General features: G+C 37.3%; 1 protein-coding gene across 4 annotated transcripts in view; it reads left to right on the plus strand.

Moving 5' to 3' along the window:
* Positions 1-21,507, plus strand: part of RUNX2 (RUNX family transcription factor 2) — a 205,679-nt gene that overhangs the window by 84,826 nt on the left and 99,346 nt on the right. For all 4 annotated transcript variants that reach the window (XM_069487787.1, XM_069487788.1, XM_069487790.1 and 1 more), the window contains 2 exons: positions 7,507-7,663; positions 13,484-13,588. In XM_069487787.1, coding sequence (XP_069343888.1) covers positions 7,507-7,663; positions 13,484-13,588 — 262 coding nt within the window. The remainder of the gene's footprint in view (positions 1-7,506; positions 7,664-13,483; positions 13,589-21,507) is intronic.

Consider the following 21,507-nt stretch of genomic DNA (forward strand, 5'->3'; position numbering starts at 1 on the left):
GGGGTGGGGTGGGCCAGACGTGGAGACGAGCACTCTCAGAAAGACGCCTCCGGCCCTATCTAACCCCTGAATTCGAGTAGGTGGGCCTGGGTCCCCTGGGTTCTGGGATCTGTGGAGAGCAGGGTAAGCAAGGCCTTGGGGTGAGGGAAAAGGAGGAATCCTGCCAGTTCCTCTACTGCGGACCCTGGGGCCAAACTCCCACGGGCCACTGGCGGTTCCCAGTTGTTGATCACCCACTACCCCGCGCACCAATTCAGATTCCCTGTGTGGGTGGGGTGGAAAGAAAGAAGAGTCCAGGTCAATTAGAGCTGGTTATCTTTCTAGGTCTTATATCAGAACAGAAATCAGAATGAATTGCTATGGAAAGGGGATGTTGCATTCTGGGGCAAGTTTCATTTTGCAGTTGGCCCAAGGAAAAAAAAATTTTTTTAACCGTCATATTTCTCCATTTATTAACCATCCATTTGGTAGGTTAATGTTTTCTTCCTGGAAATATGAAAAGCTCAGAATATATGTGAATTGTAGAAATTTAAATTTCCATACAAGAGGTATCTTTTACAATATTCATCGTCCAAGGGCCCAGAAATTTCTAATTAGCCTCATGTGAGGGTGGAAGTTTTTTTCCACCAGTGCCGTCCCCCGTACCCTAAAAACCAAAAAACCTGGATGAAAACAGCAAAAAATACAAATAAGTAGATATTTTACCTATACAAAGCCACACATCAGAATTTGTGAAAGTATGAGGATAGGTGCTTGCATTTTAAAGATATTTAGATGTTTGATGTTTCGTGTACCCTTCTGCTAAACATATTTAAGGTCTGTCTTGAACTATTCTTTTATATTTATGATGCTGAATTGATTTTGAGCATGAGTATTTTGGATGGAAAGGATGTTTTTGGCAGAAAGAGTGCAATTTAGTTTGAGCTAGTCTCAGATGATTTGGTTATTATCTAAGTTTTCTCTCTACTACCTTTTACAAATACTTTGAAAATAAATTTTGTTCTTTGCTATTAATCATATTTGTTAATTACACACAGTATATGTTTGTTTTTTAACTAATAGACAAACCATAGATAACACAAGTTCATACTCAATAGAATATTTTAATTCATATTAATTGAATACTGAATTGAGTTAGCCTAAAACCTAACTCTAAATGTTTTCCCTCCCCATACATATGTTTCATGGAATTCAAAAAGTGGGTGATAGTTGAGATCCACTCAGTGTAGATTTTGTCTTTCTGCTGAAAAAGATGTATAGATAGTTGGAACATCTAGATTTTGACAACAGTTTTTATCATTTTCATTTGAATGATGTAAAAACAACCTCACTTTACCTTACTTTTGGAATAAAAGCCCGAGTGCACTGGACTTGTACGCTCTTGCATTATAATAAAATACATTTGCAATGAAGAAATAATATGAAGAAGTCTTCATTTTAAAAGTGGTGACAGCAGTTTGGCTATCATATTTAGAGCTATGTACAAAATAAATTATAGAGTCATTGGGTAGATAGCAGATAGGTAAATGTATTTGAAAGCACACATATGCAGAACTTAATTGTCGAGAAGTCTGGTATTCAAATTAATACAATATTTATTGGGCCCATATTTTATATCTGTGACATTGAACTGTATATTGCAGAGAATTAGAAATGAATTCACTAGACTATTTTAATATTTTAATTTAAAATAGTGCTTCAACATGATATTGACAACGTATTGCATTAGGAAGTAAGTAATGTATTAGTGTTCATCTGATCTTGTGTTGGGATTATATAAAAATTATTTATACTCGACATGTAAAAATGCAAAAACAACTAGTATACTTTATATGAAGTTGTTTATTAGCATTGTATTTTTAACAAAGTTCAGCAGTTTTGAAATGTTCAGTCCTCCCAGGTGTCAAGGAAATGGAAATAAATATTTTTAACATTTCTTTCAGGTGTATCTCACTAAAAGCTTAAAATAGTTAAGGCATACTATTAGGTCCTTTCTGTCCCAGATTATTCTAGTGACAAAGAAGCAATTTGCAAATTCAGCTCATTAGCTGATGGTCAGTTAGAAATAATGGAGAGAACGTGTCAACCCTGCATCCAGTAGCACCCTTTTAGTTAGGGGTCTGTCAGCATTTCCACTGTGAAGCCTGGTGTTTAGGGTTTATAACTCAGTTGCTTTAAATAGCTTCAAGCTGAAACACTGCAGAAGTTTTAAGTCCAGATGTATATTTTAAAACTAAAAGTAGTGCAAATCTATTGCACTGTTTTAAGTTAGAGAACGCTGGACTATATATATTTACCAGTATCATATGTTTTTCTGGCAGTGTTAAAGAAAGAAAACATATTTTTAGATATATGATCTGGTATTCATAGTTAATTCTGTATCTTTAATAATGCCTTTCAGTATTTGTCAAAAAGAGGGTTTCAAAATGACAGAGCAATTTTTACTTGAAAATAATTTTTTGACATCAGTGGCCATTTTTCTCTCTTCAAAAGCAAGTATGCACCTAGTAAACACTTGACACTAGTGAGTTATATTTTTCTTATGTATTTAATAATCAGATTTTATGTTTGTATCTTTTTGAATCTAATTTTGCCTAAACAAGGGAAAATCAGTTATTAAGCCTGTTAAATCCTTATGAAGCCTAATACAAGTTGTTGTGCAAAATTATGTGAATTAATGGATTTTGAGTTGTACAGAGACAGATACATTTCTGTGTTATGCCTTTAAATGCAATAAAATGTATTTAAAGTTAACTATTTTAGGATTGAATATATAACACTTATTGGTGAGGTTATTGGAAGAAATAATTTTAGGTGGAAAAACATTTAAAAATTTTTTAGAAACATTTGAAAAAAGGTATGGTAGATATCTTTCATTATCTTTTCCCCTTTAGCATTACTGTTAATATGCTTTCAAAATTCCAGAGTAACCATTATTAGATGATCTAGATCGTCTTGATACATGGCATATAAATTGTTGGCTTAGGTTGAAATAATTTCCATCAAAATTTCTCTTTGACATGTATTTTAAAAATTATGAAATAAAATATTGTATTTATTTTTTTTCTCTTGAATTAAATTGGCTTTTCCAAAACTGTGGGCTAAATTCTAAAAATTGGCCGGGCACAGTGGCTCATGCCTGTAATCCTAGCACTCTGGAAGGCTGAGGTGGGAGGATCGCTTGAGGTCAGGAGTTCAAGACCAGCCTGAGCAAGAATGAGACCCGTCTCTACCAAAAATAGAAAAAATCAGCCGGGCGTGGTGGCAGGCACCTCTAGTCTCAGCTACTTGGGAGGCTGAGGCAGGAGGATCACTTAAGCCCGGGAGTTTGAGATTGCTATCGTGATGCCACTGCACTCTACCCAGGGCGATGGAGTAAGACCATGTCTCATAAAAAAAAAAAAAAAAAAATTAACTGTAGTTATTTGTTGAAACTTTTTGATAGCTTATTTAAAGTTATCTTTAAATAATTACCATAGGAATAAAATTTTTGCTTTTTACAATTACTGTCTCACCTCTTTTTATTACAAAGAAGTATTTGACCAGATTCTATTTTGAAAAATAATTATATTTCATTTATACTGCAAATACAATGTGCCAAATGATGTTGGCCTGTAGGAGTAATTGATTATATAAGACTAGACTTCTGTCCATGGAAATGTCATGGGCAATTTTAATTTCTGTATAATAAGACCACAGAAATAATTTTAAGGGTCTGAGTTAATTCTCCATTGCTCCTCTTTCAGAGTGATTCACAGTTTTAGTCATGAGTCTCATACAGAATTTCAATAGCATTGCTAGAGTTAAATATCCTTTCACTTTATTTTGTACAGGCCACATATCATGTGATTTAAATGCTAGTTATAGTGAGGTGTGCTAAATAAAGGAACTTCTTTCTCTATTCTGAAATGTCAGGACAGAAAATTACTTCTCCCTTTCCCATGAAGTTTCTTCATTTTGTAGATTTTATATTTTAAAAACACCTAGAAATGTTGTTAGGGTTTCATCACAAATTATTCTTTGCAGAGCAGTGCTTTTGTATTGGGTCGTATGGAAACAAATCTTAATTTGTCCTTATCCGTAACTAGTTAAAGAGTGATTTTTGACTGCGCTTTACCCCTTAAAATATTTTTCCATTGCTTGAGTTTGGTACAGATGAAATGTGTAAAAATTTCTTGATTCTTTTGGTTTTCTTTTAGATAAACACAATTGAGAATCTCCAAGGGAAACTTTTTAGCTTCAGAGATCTGCTTTTTAAAAACACTCAAACATATAATTACACTTCTGATTGATATAAAGTCAAATACAGTACTCCCCCCCAACACCCCTCAACATACACTGCCTCAGAAAAACATTGGGTAATCTGATTTGGTCAAGTGAATAGCAGAAAAAAATCAATATATTTAGTCATTAAACTAGAGTTTGGCCTTAACAGGAAAGGTTGTCACTACGTCATGTTAGCATTTTTTTCAGGCCTGTTCTAAGCCTCATAGAACAGCCATACAACTTGTGATTATTTGTTTTTTTAAATCTGATATGTAAAACATACCAATATTTAATATGGTCATTATTGTGCTGCTTAAGCATAGTAAGATGGATTTATGTATTTCACTCTTAGAGATCTTTTCTTTCATATTTTCCCATATTGAATCAATTTTCCTTTTCTTCTAACTAAAAAAAATCCATTATGTTAAAAATATGCAGTAAAATAATAATGTCCCAGAGCTCTTGAAAACCTTTCTATTGGGGCATATCTCTTTATTTTTTTTTTCTGAAATTTAGCCAGACTGGAGTGAAACCCACCAGCAGTCATTCTATATCTCTCAGCAACACCAAAGAACATCTCAGGACATGAAGTGAAGAATTACATACTGGTTTGAACCCTTTAAGGGTGCTTATAAGTAAAAGCCTATGTTTAGCAGACAGCAGACTTGGAACAGAACACTATGTTACCCTCCTTGTCTTACAAAAAGCACATCATTATAATTATACTCTATACTTATATAGTATCTTCTACATTTTGCAGACTTAAAACAATTATTTCCAATTTATATTGGAAAACTGTGGTTTCTGGAGACCAAGTTACTTGTGCGAGGTCATAGCAGATATGTAGCAGAAGTAGGGGAAAAAATGGAGCCTCTTGATTTTTTAGTGTATTTGTTATTTTCTAAACAGTACAACTTTTCTCCTGCCTTTATTAATGTGCTTAGTGGTTCCATATTTTCTTTGACATAGCTACACAGCAGGTGTTAAAACACAATATGCTGAGTGTACAAAATGTCAAACATTCAGATGAATATTGGCAAATGTAGTAAATTATTCCAGTATTTTCAAATGTTCTCATTTTTGGCATTGTGAATTTGAAAAATTAAAAAGCACATTCCATCAGGAGTATAGCATTACCTGTAATCAGTAGCCACTGAAGGTACTAGATTAAGTATGCAGGGAGGAAGTCTTGTTCTCAAGGGATTTGCTCTTAATTTAGGAGAGTTCTTTGAGAATAGTTATATACTGCAGGTAAAGTGTAGTCAGCATGATTCCCTCTCTCCTCTGGGATGGCAAAAGTGGTCAGAAAACTAGTTTGGAGCAAGGGCACATCACTGTTGGCATGGATGCTGACTCAACCTTTAACTGGTTCTGTCTTTCAGAGTTTTAGCTGGTAACCCCACAGACTTCTGGCTGTGGGAAGTGGGGCCCTTTATGGAGCTACTTCATTTATTTATTTCAAAAATATTTATTAAGTAGTTATTATGTGCTGGGCACTGTTTTGAGAACAGGACATACAGTGGCAAACAAGACAGATGAGATGAAGGCCCCGCTTTCATGTAGTTTCCAAACTAGTATAATCTGGACTCCTAGGAGTGAGTCCTTCAGGTTTGGGCTAATATGTCAAAAGTAGAAGTAAATCATTAACACGTACATTGAGATGAGGATCACTTGAGTATAGTGGGATGCTGTGGAGAGGGGGTTCTATAAGGAAAGCTTTACGATTTCTAATTGAACAACAAAGTGCCAAATAGAAGGCATGGAACTGAGAAATAGCCTAAGAGAAAAGCAAAGGTGACAAAAATATTGACGGATTTTGTTTGTTTGGTTGTTTTCCTGGCTGAAGGAGAGGATGTAGTGGAGGGTTCATGGACGGGGAAATTCAGCCCTAAAATACAGGGATAATGTATGTTTTATCACAGTATAAGAAATCTACTTTAATGAGGGTATATACCAAGTGTATCGGAAACACGGAATTAAATGCTTAGATTTGTCTTAATGGAAATCTTGACAAAGGAGGGAGTAGCACTAGAAGTAGAAAAAGATAAGTGGGATGTTTACCAGACAGGCAAGTACACAGGGGTGTGATTATCACAGAGTAGTGGGCTACTTTAGCTGGGGCCCTTGCTTAGTTTCCACGAGGGCATCTGGAAGCTGAATAAGGAAGACATGGAGATAATCTGAACATAGGGTCCTAGAAGTTAGTTGAGAGAAAGGATTGTTATTAAGGGGCAGGGTCGTGGTAGTGAATTAAGAATAGTATGTTTAGTACGTGACAGTGAAAGATCTGCAAAAGCATTTCCTTACCAGGCTTGGTGTAATCACAGGCACACATTTGCTAGTTAGCTGACTCAGGTTTAAGTCTGATCTCTAGTCTTGGTGCAGAGTAAATGTTCGTTAGTCTCAAAGACTGATTATTCTGGATTCTTACTTGGCTGAATTAATCTGCTTCAGATTAACTGTTGAAGATTAAGGAGGCAAATGTGTCATTCCATGGTGGCAGAAGGGACAAGACAAAAGTGTGGCTAAGGGTATATTTTTTTGTCTATGCTTCTCAATTTGTTATTGATCATTTTCAGCCTGGTATATATTTTTATTCCATACTTATATCTTAAGTTGCTTAATGTCTTTGGCTACCCCACTGGGTTCCATGACAGAGTGGGCATTCAGTAAATATTTATAGCGTCATTAAAGGCTGAGTTTCTAGCCCAAAGTAAGGAGGTGAAATGTAGACCACACTGTATCTAGGGCTCTATATAGTTAGGAACTCCAAAGTTTCACTCAAAAATCTCCCATACTGCTGACCAGACTCGCTATTTTTTGGCCCGTGATCTGGATGAGACCACACCTCAGGGCTCTGCCTGAGAGGAAGCTTGCAGACAGGCGATACCTTAATCTGTATGATAAAATCTGCAGATGGGGTATCAGCCTTCCTTCTGTGGCATAATTCCTATGGACAAGCTAACACGGGGATTTAATTTAAAAAAGTACATATATTCTGTGCAGAATCCAACAACAAATGAAGTACATTTTTGCCTGCCTTTGAAATGGGTGGACCCTGAAACATTGGTCTGTTTGAAGTGGCATCATAACCTATATACAGATGCTTCATTCCTGTTTGCAGTTACTGGACTAGAGCACTAAACCCTGATAAGACACATCACTTCTAATGAGAATATTCTCAGTTTTTAAGCTTTTCTGATGTGTCATTATTGCTGCTGTGTTTCCTGTTTTATATAGGTGGTAGCCCTTGGAGAGGTACCAGATGGGACTGTGGTTACTGTCATGGCGGGTAACGATGAAAATTATTCTGCTGAGCTCCGAAATGCCTCTGCTGTCATGAAAAACCAAGTAGCAAGGTTCAACGATCTGAGATTTGTGGGCCGGAGTGGACGAGGTAGGTCTCTGACTTTCAATACTGATAGTGGAATAAACACATTAGGATCTCTGATGAAACGTGGACTAGTCTGTATACAAATCAGCACCTTCTTTTTCTGAATAGAGTTACTGAAGATTTGATTTAAATACATCCAGATGAAGTTGAGTGTTTTTCTGAGTACTCAGGCCTTTTTCATTTGTTTTATGATATTGAAAATTCAAACAATGTTTTCAGAAGAACTAGCTCCTGATTTTCACTGGTTGTGAGCATATAAAGGTAGACAAAAGAACAGTTGGAGGATCAACTTCTGAAATATGAGGAGTTAAATAACTGAGTAAATTGAGTGGTAAAGGGGAAAGAAAAATGAAGGCATTTGGATCAATTTCCTGATAATATCAATTTTGCTCTAAGTTGTAGCAAGGACAGCTAGCATAATGCTCTTCACTTATCACATATGTTACCTCTGTAGGATTTAATTTACTCTCATAATAAGAATCTATATTAAAAAATCATGGTTTTTTACAGAAGACTTTTCATTTGAATAAATAAATAATGTATTACTTATGTTAGAGTGACTATGTAAAGTTGCCCAGACAGATGAATGATCAGGACTCACATCCACACTGTGTAAGGGTTTTCACCATCTGAGTCCATGCTCAAATATTAGGAATCCTCAAACTGATCATAAAATAGAAAATAATCCCATTTAGGATTTTGCAGCTGTTTGATAAATTGGTTAATGTTTTTAAAAAGTCTCGGAGGAGACTAATATTTTGGATTTTATTTACTTATTCTACACAGAGACGTTTACTAGCCATTCACCTATTAGAAGTATTATGCTTATCTATTTATTTATTGAATCTAATATTTCCATTTTAAGTACTTTGATAAGAAGAGAGAAAATAGACCACTTTAGGACTGAGGTGCAATAGATTATAAAGCCGTGTGGAATCACTGCAACCCAAGTTTGAATTAGGAAATGAGAAGCACCAATTTTTAAACCATGTCTAATAATTGCTCTTTAGTTTGGATCAGATGTCAAATTATTACCATTGTAAAAACTTGATAAGGGAAATTCAAGCAAGGCTGTTTCCGATGAGTAGTTTTAGTTTACTTTCTAGGAACAGAGCCAAGTAGTTGTACTTTTTAACTTAAAAAAAAAAATGATTCATGCTAATGAGATACTGTCACTGAAAGGTTGTTTGAAATAAAATGAGGCTCAGAGCCTCTGGTAGAATCAAAACTAAAGGGGTTATCTCTGCATCAGGTTAAGTTTACTTTCATTAAAAGACACATCCTATGTCACTTTTGACTGATTAGATTTGGAATATGTGTGTGTATATTCATTCTTTTTTTTCTCAGTTATTCATGCAGGTCCACAGTACAATTAAAGTTTCTCTTTTTTTTCTAGTAAGCATCAAGAAAAATGTGGACATGATGATTTACCTGTATGCTCTGAATTGCATCTTTCTTCTTATCTAATATTACTTTCTTTTTAATTAGAGTAATGAATTTTAGTATTTAAAAGTTTGGGTGCTATCCTTAATTTTACTTTACAGATTCAAGCTAGTGTTTTCATTTATCTTGCTTTTGTATTATATAGGTGCTGCATAACTTTTTTCTGATCAATTTGAGTAGAAACTATGGCAAAGTGATAGTGTACTTTGTAAACCCTCAACATATTTATTTAAGAAACTTCAAAGAGAAACAAAGGGTGTGCACTGTTTTACTATATTGGCTTTCTGAGTTTTGGCTGGTTTCCCAAATAGCAATTTTTATATTAAAAAAAAAAGACAGACTTAACTGCTTGCAGACTTTTCACGCATGGAAGATGAAGAAAGCTTCTTTTGATGAAGTGTAATTATGTCCAAACAGAGCTGACCCCCTCCCCCTATATTTCTTATGATCTTAACTGAAGAAAGTAGGATTTTTCCTTTGAAGCAGCCGGGACTTGGTGGAGGATCTGAAATGCTACAGTCTGCTGCCAGAGGCAGGATGGAGAAATTGGTCCAGACTTGTCTTCGAGACTTAGATGGGGGGTAGGGGGAACGGATGGAGAGAGCAAGAAAAATTGATTTATCACTAATAACAGATTTTTATATCATTACATTAACATTGTATGAAAGGAAACAGTACTAAGTACTATCAGGCTGAAATGAAGAAGAAACAAGGACAGAGAACATGGATAAGAGATAATGCTGAAAAAAAAAAAGGATCAGTTTTTCGGTGGCAGGAAACCCTTTAACCTGCCTTTGTACCTGACCTGCTTTATAACAGACTCCAGTTTCCTCTTTGATTTTCACACTTCTTCATTTCTCTTAAGTTATTAAGTCTGGATCAACATGCTGCTACCATTGTATTTTCTTTCTCAACTTTAAAAATTTGCTATTTTCAGTAGTGTTAAGAAATAAAAAAAAAAAGCACCAAGTTCCTCAAATATTACACTATTTTTTTTCTTTCCACTGGTAGAAATATAAACTCTCAGAAATGGAAAACAATCTTAGATTTAAAAAGGAGTCATGTCACTATTTACTTTGACTTTATGGGTCATCTTATGACCACAACTTTTGAAAGTGCTTTGGAATAAATGTAAAACATTAATGAAACTTGCATTAAGTTAGGAGTGGCATATGGTTTTTAATTGTCTTTTCTTTTTTTCTCCTCTGTATCTTAAGCAGAAGTGTTTAAAATGACTTTGGTCTTTAAATTTTTTTGGTGTGCTTCCTCTCTTTTGACATCAAGCATGTGGCTTTTAATTTACAAGCATTTTCAAGCATCTACAGTGTACAGAGCATGGAACTTTGTCAGTTTAGGGTATAGTCCTGCTTACAGTCTTATCCCTTCTGACTATTCCTGGAAGCCCCTCAGGCTGGATTGGGATTGTCTACCAATGACAGTTCCCTATGTTTATCTTAGAAAATATATGACTTGATATATTGCAGAACTAGTCCTAGATAAAGCTGTGGATGACACAATTCGTTATCTAGTGATTGCTAGCTCCCCAAGTAAGAGCTTGCATTTTTAAGTAAGAGCCTTCATTTTTATCACTTATGGAAAGTGATTAAAAAATGGGATTTAGAATTTTTTTTGATTTAAGGAAATCATGAATGCCCACATAAACATTTGACTTAGGAAATGTGTTATTATAACAAGATGAGGAACCACTTACCAAGTTGGGTGGTAATTTCTGACAGTTTCTTCAAGATTACATACATATTTCTTCTGACGGGGCTATAAGAAGTGGAAGGAACCGCCTTCATTTTTGTTCTGTTGTTAAAGACATCTTGATCCTTAGGATTTGATTTTGGAAGATCATAGTTATATTTAAACACTTGTTTCCTCCCCTACACCCACCTCTTTTTAAAAGTAGTTTTTATAGAATGCTGATTCTGCTCTGAACATTTAGATGCTTTGTACTTGACGATTGAATTTTGTATTTGGTTTGTTCCTACGTGAGGTGTTTCTGTGAATTTGGGAGAAGCATAGATGATTCTTAATATCCTAAATAAGCTGTAAAGGTCTAAAATAGAAATATTCCCAAAACCAGTTTAGATAAATCCATGGACAGTATCTCTAGCAGGTTATTTAAAGACACTAAGGATAATTGAGATCTCTGTATATCTTTGATTTATGAAGATAAGTGCCATGGATGACAACTGCCTTCCAAACACGACCATTGGAGCCACTGTTAGAAATGTAATTCTGGGTCCGTGGACCACTGATCCCATCCCAAATGGCATTTTGAAATGTTTTAATGTAAATTAACTTTCAATCTAGAGATTCAACAGTTTTACTTCTTAGATCTTTTCACTGTTTCGAGAGGCTAATCTGGACCCAGTGGCTTCCTATTCAAGTTTCCAATCCCCATTTCAGTAGACTTTCCATTTTCTGTAACTAGTTTGGACTCCTGGCTGGTTTGTTCTTCTGGTTAGTCTTCATGTTTGTAACAAAGTGTCTCTGTTCCTTAACCAATTAAATTACTTAAATCCATGTAATAGCCAATATGTAGTGGATGAAATGAGTTATATTGATGACACTTTAAAAATAGATGCTTTCATCTTCCTAGCTAGGATATTGCATTAGTCCATTTATAGTTACTGTTTCTTGGGCACATAGAGCTGACTGGGACACATCTATAAATAAATTACCTATTAATTTTTCAAAACGTTTTCTGGCAAAGTGGCAGACTTAAAAAAAAAGTGCATTAATTTTAGGTCTTTAAAGGTGTGGGTTCATATCTTCATTTTTTTCACTTTTATTAATTGTGTGAATTTGGGTAAATTACTAAGCCTCGCTGGGCTTCAGCTTCTTCATTTGTGAAATGGGGATAAGTCGAACATGAGGGGATTAAATGAGATAATGTATATGAAGTGGCTGGTGCTTAATAGGTTTCTAATCAGCATTCATCTTTCCCTGTTCAATTCCCCCTTGACCTCCCAATTCTTGTCTTTTCTTTCCTTTTATTTATCCTTGGCCATGGAAAAATATAGCCAGGGAGACTTAAAACTATATATACTCAGTAACAAATGATATGTGTCTTAAACAGATTTGGGGGACTTACATGGTTGGGGTTGAAAAGAAAACCCATTCACTAGACTTGACAGCCAAAGACCTGTTCTACATTAAGGCTTGTATATAACCTGTTCCATATTAAGCTTTGAAAAGATTGCATTAAACTTTGCATTGCTACATATTGTCTAAGATTTGTGTTTTGATTTAGTACCCTCAGCTTTCAGTAAAGAGAAAAAGAGTCTCTGACCAAAAAACAAAGCAAAACAAAATGAGCTTTTTAAAGGTCTGTTACAGGAGCAGACTAAATGAGTACTCTGGCCCGAGGTTGCTGAATGTTTTATTGAGTCACTGTTTCACACCCACCTTTTCCTGTCTTGTAACAGTTTGCAGTTTTGACTATCTGACATGACTAACCGTTGCAAATCTAACTGATTACAACTGTCAGTGAGTCTGTGTAACAGAGAATGGTATCTTCTAGAGAAAGCAGACATCCAAATCTGCTGCTAAACTTTTTTCCTTGTCTTTTTTTCTCCTATTTGTTGCTTTTAGCTTTTTAATTTAAAGCATCAGATGTAATATTTCAATGAAACACACCTCTGTTAAAAGTAAAAATTCATGTTTATATTGAGAGATATCACGTTCATTGAGCAAAACAAAAGTCACTATCAGGGAGTTCAGGATTTAACAACAGAAATGTATGTCAGGGGAGAGGTGGACAGGGAGGAGAAAAACTTTGTTCCAGTAATGATGAAATCATCATACCACAGGCACATTAAGGCCAGGACAGGAGACACTGGCTCCTGTTAAAATGATTCCCATAAGAACTTTCCTCTTTCATCTTCTTATTGTAGTGCAGTTAAGCAAATGAAATGCTAGAGCCATGTGAAGTAAATAATATAATCAACAATGATTTGCTATTGTTCTCTCATGGGGTCATGACCTAATCCTAAATAAAGACTTCTAAAATTGTGTGTGCTTGGATGTGTTCTTGATGTTGGAGAAAATTGAAACAAAAAGCACCTTCCTCAAGTGGACCAGGGTTTTTGTTTTTATTACAACTGTTGCTACTGAGGAGCTTTTTTGGAATTCAGGTCTTCCTGCATAGTACTGCAATGGGGATGATGATCTTAACACTCAGCAATTTTAGAAACGTCCTAAAGTGGCCATCAGATGTTTTCCAATTTAGAATAAGGAGTCCTGACCCTTGTCTTTATTTCACTGCCTTCTCTGCGATGCTTAAATGTAATTTGGACATCTATGCTGCTATATGATCATCAATACTATCTTTTTATATTCACTATGTATTTTCCCCTTTTAAATCTGCAGGCAAGAGTTTCACCTTGACCATAACCGTCTTCACAAATCCTCCCCAAGTAGCCACCTATCACAGAGCAATTAAAGTTACAGTGGATGGACCTCGGGAACCCAGAAGTAAGTACTTGCCTTTCTATCGAAAATGGTAGTAGAATTTCCAGAGACCCTATGAGGAATTTATTCCAGATGAGTTAGTGTTACTTTCAAGTCCATAGTGTCTTTGCAAAGTTTTCTATCGGCATAGATTTTTAGTGAGGGACAATGACTAGAACTTCACAGTTAGTGAAAAGTAAAATGACGGTTTTAACCTTTGCCACAAAATTGCTAAGACTTCCATAACTTTAGGGAATGAGAGAATAATTATTCAGTCACTGTAACTATTTGCTAAGAAATTCCGCTCATCCACTGTAATAGACAGCAGAATAGACCCATGAGAGCTGAGGAAGAAAACAATAAACTTAAAACTCTTGAGCTTAGTCAAAAAGCATTTGCATGTGTTTCCCATGGCCTAAGAATGTGTTTTAGCTTTTTAACTCGCCCACTCAATTCCCTTTATAAAGAGCACACTGCTTAATTACAAAGAATTTATTTGCAGATGATAACTTGCTTGATTGTTACAACACTGTTGTTTGGTCATGCTCTAGTAATTGTTATAGGTAGTTTCTTTTAACAGATACAGTCAAACTGGATTTAAATCTTCCTTGGTTTACTTGTCCACCTGGATATCCAGAAGGTTTAACCAGCAGTCAGTTTAAAGTAGTGCACATAATCTTTTTGGGCTAATAATGTATTTTCCTCCAAAATCTAGGTTGAAACAGGCTTGCTTCCCACCCCCCCCCCCCCGAAACTGATTTGAACAAACTCGGCAGAGCAGTATTTAACTATATTCAGAGATTAAAGATTATTTGATATATAAACCATTAATAATTCTGTGCCAATAGAAACATCACGTAGAACTCTGCCTTGGCTTAGTGAATACATTGGAGTCCTAGCCGTTACATTTAAGGAGTTTAATTTGGTTTGTGGTGGAGGTACAGCTGGCAGAAGTATTTGTTCTATAGCAGTACACCTGCCTGGACCATGAGAGTGGCATATCTTTTCTTCCCCTAAAATGAGAGAAGAGGGCTGGTAAGGTTTTTCCTCTACCCAAGTGGCGTATATTTTAGCAGTGGGAACATGTGGTGGCTCCCGTCCCTTTTGCTGCTGTCTCTTTTCACAGAGGCTGACTGCTTGCCCAAACTAGGGAGGTTTCCTGCCTCAAAAGCAAGTCTTTGAGGTTTTTGTTTTTTCCTCCTTTCATGTGTATGGCATCCTTCCAGGTTCATAATATTGGGTCAGTGTTGGCCCTGTCTGTTCAATTTGGAAATGTCCTTTTAGGTGGTTGGTGTACACATGTGTGTAAGCCCCAGGTCTCCAGTCCTAAGGGCTAATGGTTATGCAATGCAGGTGGATAGAACAGAGCAGGGCTGTTTTGCCTGGTTTGGGGCTTTGCCTGACTTTTCTGAACAGCCGTACATCAGGATGATGCCTTATGATAGAAGACATCTTCTAACCTTTTCTCAAGCTAGCCCTTGAGTTCCTGCAAAGGCAGGGGCATGCATTTTAGTAATGCATAAAGCAGGATAGTAGTCTTTTAACATTTAGCACCACTAACACTTACCTTTTAAAGATGTTTCCTGCTGATCTCAGCTACTTTTCTCAGTTCTTGGAAAAACCATTATTGTATATACACAAGAGTTGATGCTCCAAAGTTGATGGTTGGGAGAGGAAACAGGGACGGGTAGGTGCTGCCCTATACTGAAAGATACGACAAAAGGTGAAGAGGCAGAGTAGCTTTGAGCAAGTCACTTCTGTTTGAAGTGTGGATAGCAATACCTCATTTCTCATTTTTTTTGGCAGAATTCATTAGTTGATAGACTCAGTGCCCTGTAAAGACAGGGAAGTGTTCTGAAAGCAGTAAGGTTAGCAGTAGGGACCAGATGGTATACGTGTGACCTGAGTTCAGGCTTTGGGTGGTACTAAGGGTACTAAGGATGTGTGAGGGAAGCAGATACAGATCTGCAAGTGGCAGGACCACTTGCCCTAGATAAACCCGAATAACATTTCTTTCAAACCAAAAATATCGTGAAAATATGATGTCATTTTCCTTACATCATGAGGTGACTTGCCAAAGTCATTGTCTGTGTATAAGGATGGGTCTGGTATGAGTAATAGCTTAATCCTACAACCTGGACTCTGTTCTAGATTACAGCCGTTCCCAACTTTTCTGGCACTGGGGGCCAGTTTCATGGAAGACATGGGTGCTTTAGGCAATGATGTGAGCCATGGGGAGCAGCCGTAAATACAGATGAAACTTCCTTTGCTCACTGCTCACCTCTCGCTGTGCACTCCCCTCCTGCCTGCATTTCCTAAGTTTCATGGAAGATAATTTTTTCACGGGAGTGGGGCAGGCAGCGGAGCTCTGCAGCCTGTTCCCTAACCGTAGTGGTCTGTGGCCCAGGGGCTGGGGACCACAGCTGGATTATTTCCTTCCACCTGGGCATTGAATATTTGTAGTATAGCACTTTTTTCCATGTTATTCTTTAACTTTGACATTCCCAGATGTGGAAAATGCACAAGATTATCATTTTTTTCCAACAGCGAGTATAATAGGATTTTGATTAAATGGTGTGTCTAGTGTTAAATGGGGGATCCTCTAGAGAACATGAGTGGCAAGCTTTTTCTGTAAAGTGCGAAATAGTAAATAACTTCGGCTCTTTGGGTCATATGGTGGTCTCTTTCACAAGCTCTCAACTTTGCCATTGTAGTGCAAAAGCAGCATAAACAAATACGTAAGTGAATGGTCATGGCTAGACAGGTGTTGAGTAGCCCTTATCTGAAATGCTTGGGACCAGAAGTGTTTTGGATTTTGGATTTTTTCAGATTTTGGAATATTTGCACATACATAATGAAATATGGGAATGGGACCCCAGTCTAAACACAGAATTCATTCATGTTTCATATACACCTTACGCCCATAGCCTGAAGGTAATTTTATGTGATATTTTTAATAATTTTGTGCCTGAAACAAAATATATGTTGAGTACTTAATGTGTTGAATTTTCCACTTGTGGCATCATGTCGGCAATCAAAAAGTTTTGGATTCTGGAGCACTTTGGATTTCGGATTTTTGGATTAGGGACACTCAACCTGTATTCTACTAAAAGTTTATAAAAGCAGGTTTGGCCCAAAAATTGTAGTTTGCCAACCCTTGCTCTGGATTACAACCTTTAACCGAGAAGGGCTTTAGTAAAAGGCCTTCCTGAGGGGAGAAAAAAAAAGACAATGCAGTTGTCCCCGCCAAATTATAATTCCTTAAGTAGTGTTATCTGTCATAGAAATAGTATACTTCTGTTTATTGCTGTAGTGGTTTGAAGGAGTTGAGGATTTGGTACTATCAATTCCTGTTAATGGAATTTTACAACTTCCTCTAAAGATCTGAACATATATTGAAAAGGCTGCTTCTGGTAGCTTAGCTGTTTGAACAAGGACAAGTTCTGGGTCACCTGATTGAGTCTTTATGTCGGACTGCTTGGATTGAAATCCCAACTCTACCATTTATTAGCTGTTTGGAGGTAGGCAAGTTACCTACTTCTCTTTGCTTTGGTTTTCTCATCTTTTAAAGTGAGAATAATAATAATAGTATCTTCCTCATCAGTTGCTACACGGGTGGTAAATGATACAATGTATGTAATTGTGATTGTCATGTAGTAAGTGCTCATTAAGTGCTAGCTATTACTACATCAGTTTTCTTTAATGTCAGAAGTTTGCTGTAGAGTTTTGTCCATAGTATGCTTCCAGGAAACAGATACCATCTAGATTTTGTTCTTTAGCGTATTACTACTTTTTTTCCTGCAGATGGTTTTACTAATTTTTGCTCATTAGTAAATGATACAAATAAGTGTCATAAATAGTACCCTGAGCAGGTATTCATGCTGCCCAGGGAGAGCTGTGCAGAGTTGATGATAAACACAATTTGTTTGCAGCAAAATCCAAGAGAGGATGCTATGGCACTAATACCCCACTCTGAGGCCCTGCTTATCAACACATCTGCCAAGACTTGCTTTTCACTCAGAAATCCGAAAAGTTTCATCCTTCTATGCTATGTTTTCTGTCTCTGGCAGCTGAACTACCGCTGTCACATCACAAACAACTTCTTTTCTTAATATACACATCTGGCGTTGGCAGTTGGACTAACTTCATAAGAGCACATGATCATCACTCATTACAAGATTAAAAAGTACCCCATGGCATCATTGATGTTTTTTAACTTTGATCTTTTGCAGTTGTGATTCATCTCAGTTATAAAACTTCCCTTTAAAGGAACATAGCCGATGACTTATTAGAACCTTCATCTTAAGTAGCGTAAACATGAAAATGGTACACATCTTTACAAAAATGCCATTTATTTTCTTTGCCAGCTTATCATTTTAAGACGCAACATCATACTTAAAATCCCAAATTTGTAAGTCTAGTATTTAGGCAAGACGTTTTGACCTTACGTTGGCAAGTTAGCTCTTAAGACTGCCAGCAGCAGAAGTCAGTGCGGCAGCAGCAGCAACAGTAATGCATTTGGATACCTAACTCTTTTAAACATCAGTTTCTATTAGGATCCTTTGTTCCATTTATGCACTTGGTTCCAACTCCAGTCTGATTTAAAGAATTTCTACAGGAAGATGAAAACTTGGTTAGCAATATCATATTTTATAGAAGTGGTTCTGAGCTAGGGAAGAGGACTGATGGAAAAAGGTATTGTTGGCTGTGCAGAGAATGGAAAAATCCTTTTACATAGTCATAATCCTTTTAATTCTCTTGCTGCATTTTTAGTTATCTATTGCTAAATAACAAACTACTCCCCAAACATAAAGGCTTAAAATAACAACCAGCTTATTATTTTTCACAGTTCTGTGGGTTGACTGGGGTTCATCTGGATAGTTCTTCTGTTGGCCTTGCTTGGGGTCTGTCATGTGGCTGCAGTCAGATGGTGGCTGGTGCTGGAACATCTAAGTCGGCTTCATTCATATGTCTGGTGTGTTGGCGGGATGGTTGGAAGGTTGGGCTCAGTTGGAATAATAGGACAGCTGAGCCCCTTTCTCACTTTCTGCGTAGTCCTAGGGCCTCTCTTTCTCCACATGGCCTCTCCATGTGGTGTCTGCAGCTGAATCTGACTTCTTACATGGTAGCTCAGGGCTCTCTAAGGTGCAAAAGTGGGAACTATTGAGCCTTCTTTTTTTAAATTAATTAATTTTTTATTTTTTATTTTTAAATTTCGGAATATTATGGGAGAACAAACATTTTGGCTACCTATATTGCCCTTGCATTGCCCAAGCCAGAGCCACAAGCTTTTGGGCCTTCTTAAGGCTTAGGCTTGGAACTGGCATGAAGTTGGTTCCTCTATATTCTGTTGGTTAAAGCAAGACACAGATACAGCCTGGATTTAAGGGGAAGAAACCACATAAAGGTGTGAATGATGGGGGGAGTGGCTCACTGGACCATGAATGTCATCAACTTCCACAAGTGTTTAGCTGGTAAATGCCACTGTTGCGGCAGGAGAAATAATTTTTTCAAGGTACCATCTTCTGAAAGGTCTCTTGACTTTTTCAGTCTGGGGGACATTAGCGATCTGAAAAGTGACTCTAAGTTTACTACTCCAATAGTAGCTCCATTCCTAATTGAACAAAATTGATAAATATCAGATGAATTAAGGGGGGGTATTACCTTGTGGTGCTTGGTATTAACAGATCAATATCAAGCTGATCCAAATCGATACTTGTACGAGAGAAAAACATGAGATGTTTGAACAAAAAGGAGTATGATCTTGCCTGGCAACATGGCAGGTATTTAGCAGAAATATCCTATGCCTCTTCAAATGGACAAGGTTGGAGGTTTTATATTCCATATCATCTAACTTTGAAATTCATGTTTGCTGGCACACCTGCAAACCTGATATTTGACACATGTGAGTAGGTTTCTAAGAATTTTTGTGTGTTGGGCTTTGGGCAGGTAAACCATGGTTCCTCTCAAGAAGAGACCAAAGCTGTCAACTGTATAATTCCTTCCAGGGTACTACCGTTCACCGCCAGCCAGCCACCTGTCCTGACCTGGTGGGAGAAAGGAGAGGCTCTCCCTTTTTCCCTCCAGTGCTCTAGCTCTTTTCCTGCACGCTTGGAGTACGTGGCTGCAACATTTCTCTGCTTGGTTTTGTTTGTGACTTCAGAAAGGGGCTGGAGCTTAGGTGAATGAGAGGTTATCTGGAAGTATAGGGTACTCTTTGTATTTCTAGGCCTGGTTTGCTCAACTTGTTAAGCTTAGGTCTTGCAGCCAAAATGTTTTCTTTTCCTGTTTGCTCATTCTCACCTGTGCCCAATTCATCAACAAATTTATAATTCTTCAGAGAAGTTTCATTTTTCCATATTCTTGAGGCATGTCCAATTGCAGAAGTTTTACTTTAACAAACTTGATGTAACACACTTAACAAAACAAATGGTGTCTCGGCAAGGCATCGTCTCATTTTTCTCTCATGCTGTTCCACCTACTTCTGAGACTGTTTTCCAGCCCGGGGAAAGGTAGAGAGAATGGAGGGCTTGGCATTTTCTCTTCCTCATTCCAGATGTTGTCAGTGGCAGCTCACTTTTATCCTCCATTACTTTTAATCCTGGTTGGGTGAAGGAATAGGTGGCTTTTTTTTTTTTTTTTTTTTTGAGACAGAGTCTTGTTCTGTCATCTGGGTAGAGTGCAGTGGCATTATCATAGCTCACTGCAACCTCTAACTCCTGGGCTCAAGTGATCCTCCTGCCTTAGCCTCCTGAGTAGCTGGGACTATAAGTGCACACCACCGTGCTCGGCTAATTTTTCTATTTTTAGTAGAGAAGGAGTCTCACTCTTGCTTAGGCTGTTCTTGAACTCCTGAGCTCAAGCAATCCTCCTGCCTTGGCCTCCCAGAGTGCCAGGATTATAAGGTGTGAGCCACTGTGCCTGGCCTGGGATAGGTTTTTTTATGCCAAAGGCTGGCCCATGACCCCTGCTTATTTACCAGTGGCGGATGCTTATTTAGAGGTTGTTGACATGTGAAAGAAGGTGGGGGCCATGTAAAATGTGTTGGATGGAGGGACAGTAGAATAATTTTTCAAGGTTATTTGAAATCTCTGGATACGGTTCCTACATTCACATTCTTGCTGTCTGTGAAGATAATTTGAGAAAACCTTGATAGGCCTTGTGGCTCCTGATGTCATAAGCCTGGGTTTTAGTTGTTAGTGCAAAACATTAGTAGGAAAGCCCTTAACTTTCTGACTCGCAGACTTTCCCCTTCACTGTCTCTGAAGTGCCCAAGAAATAAAATTTATGGTAAATGCCATGTTTTGATATTTGTAAGTTGGCAGATACAGGCAGCAAGTTGATTGTCATAGATATTAATCCTTTGGCCACTAGTGTATAAAACGTTGAAAATCTTCGACTTAAGAGAATAATAATAGTAATAAAAACACTGTTCCCTTTTTCACTTTCTTCAAGGAGGATGGAGAAGGAGGGGCAGAAGCACTGGTGGAGGTTCTGTCTGGTAGTTGGAGGAATGTGCTCTTGAGAAGAGCAGTTTTAAATATCTTTCAGTCCTTTTTTTTTTTTTTTTTTCTGTTGACTGACTGTCAGGAGCTGGGAAGATGGCCAAGAAGGAAATGACACATCGAGAGGCATTTTGTGTTGTGCAACATTCTGTGGAACTGATGCAAGGATATATGGCCTGTTTACACATTCCTTCGCTAGCAGACTGCATGGCAGTAATTTAATTCAGCAGCACATGGCATGCTGCAGCAAGGAGCTATGGCCTTAACATCCTTTCATGGCAAATTATCACAGCCGTTAAAACATGCTCATGTCCCTCCTTTGCATTTTTCCCTGGCTTCCCAATTCTGAACGTGCTTTCTCATTGTATTGGACTTGTGTTAACAAGGAACTGTAGCTTTCATAATAAGAGCACATTTTCCACATGCATATGTTCCAGT

This window comes from Eulemur rufifrons, chromosome 15 (genome assembly GCF_041146395.1).
Source record: "Eulemur rufifrons isolate Redbay chromosome 15, OSU_ERuf_1, whole genome shotgun sequence".
Taxonomy (NCBI): Eukaryota; Metazoa; Chordata; class Mammalia; order Primates; family Lemuridae; genus Eulemur; species Eulemur rufifrons.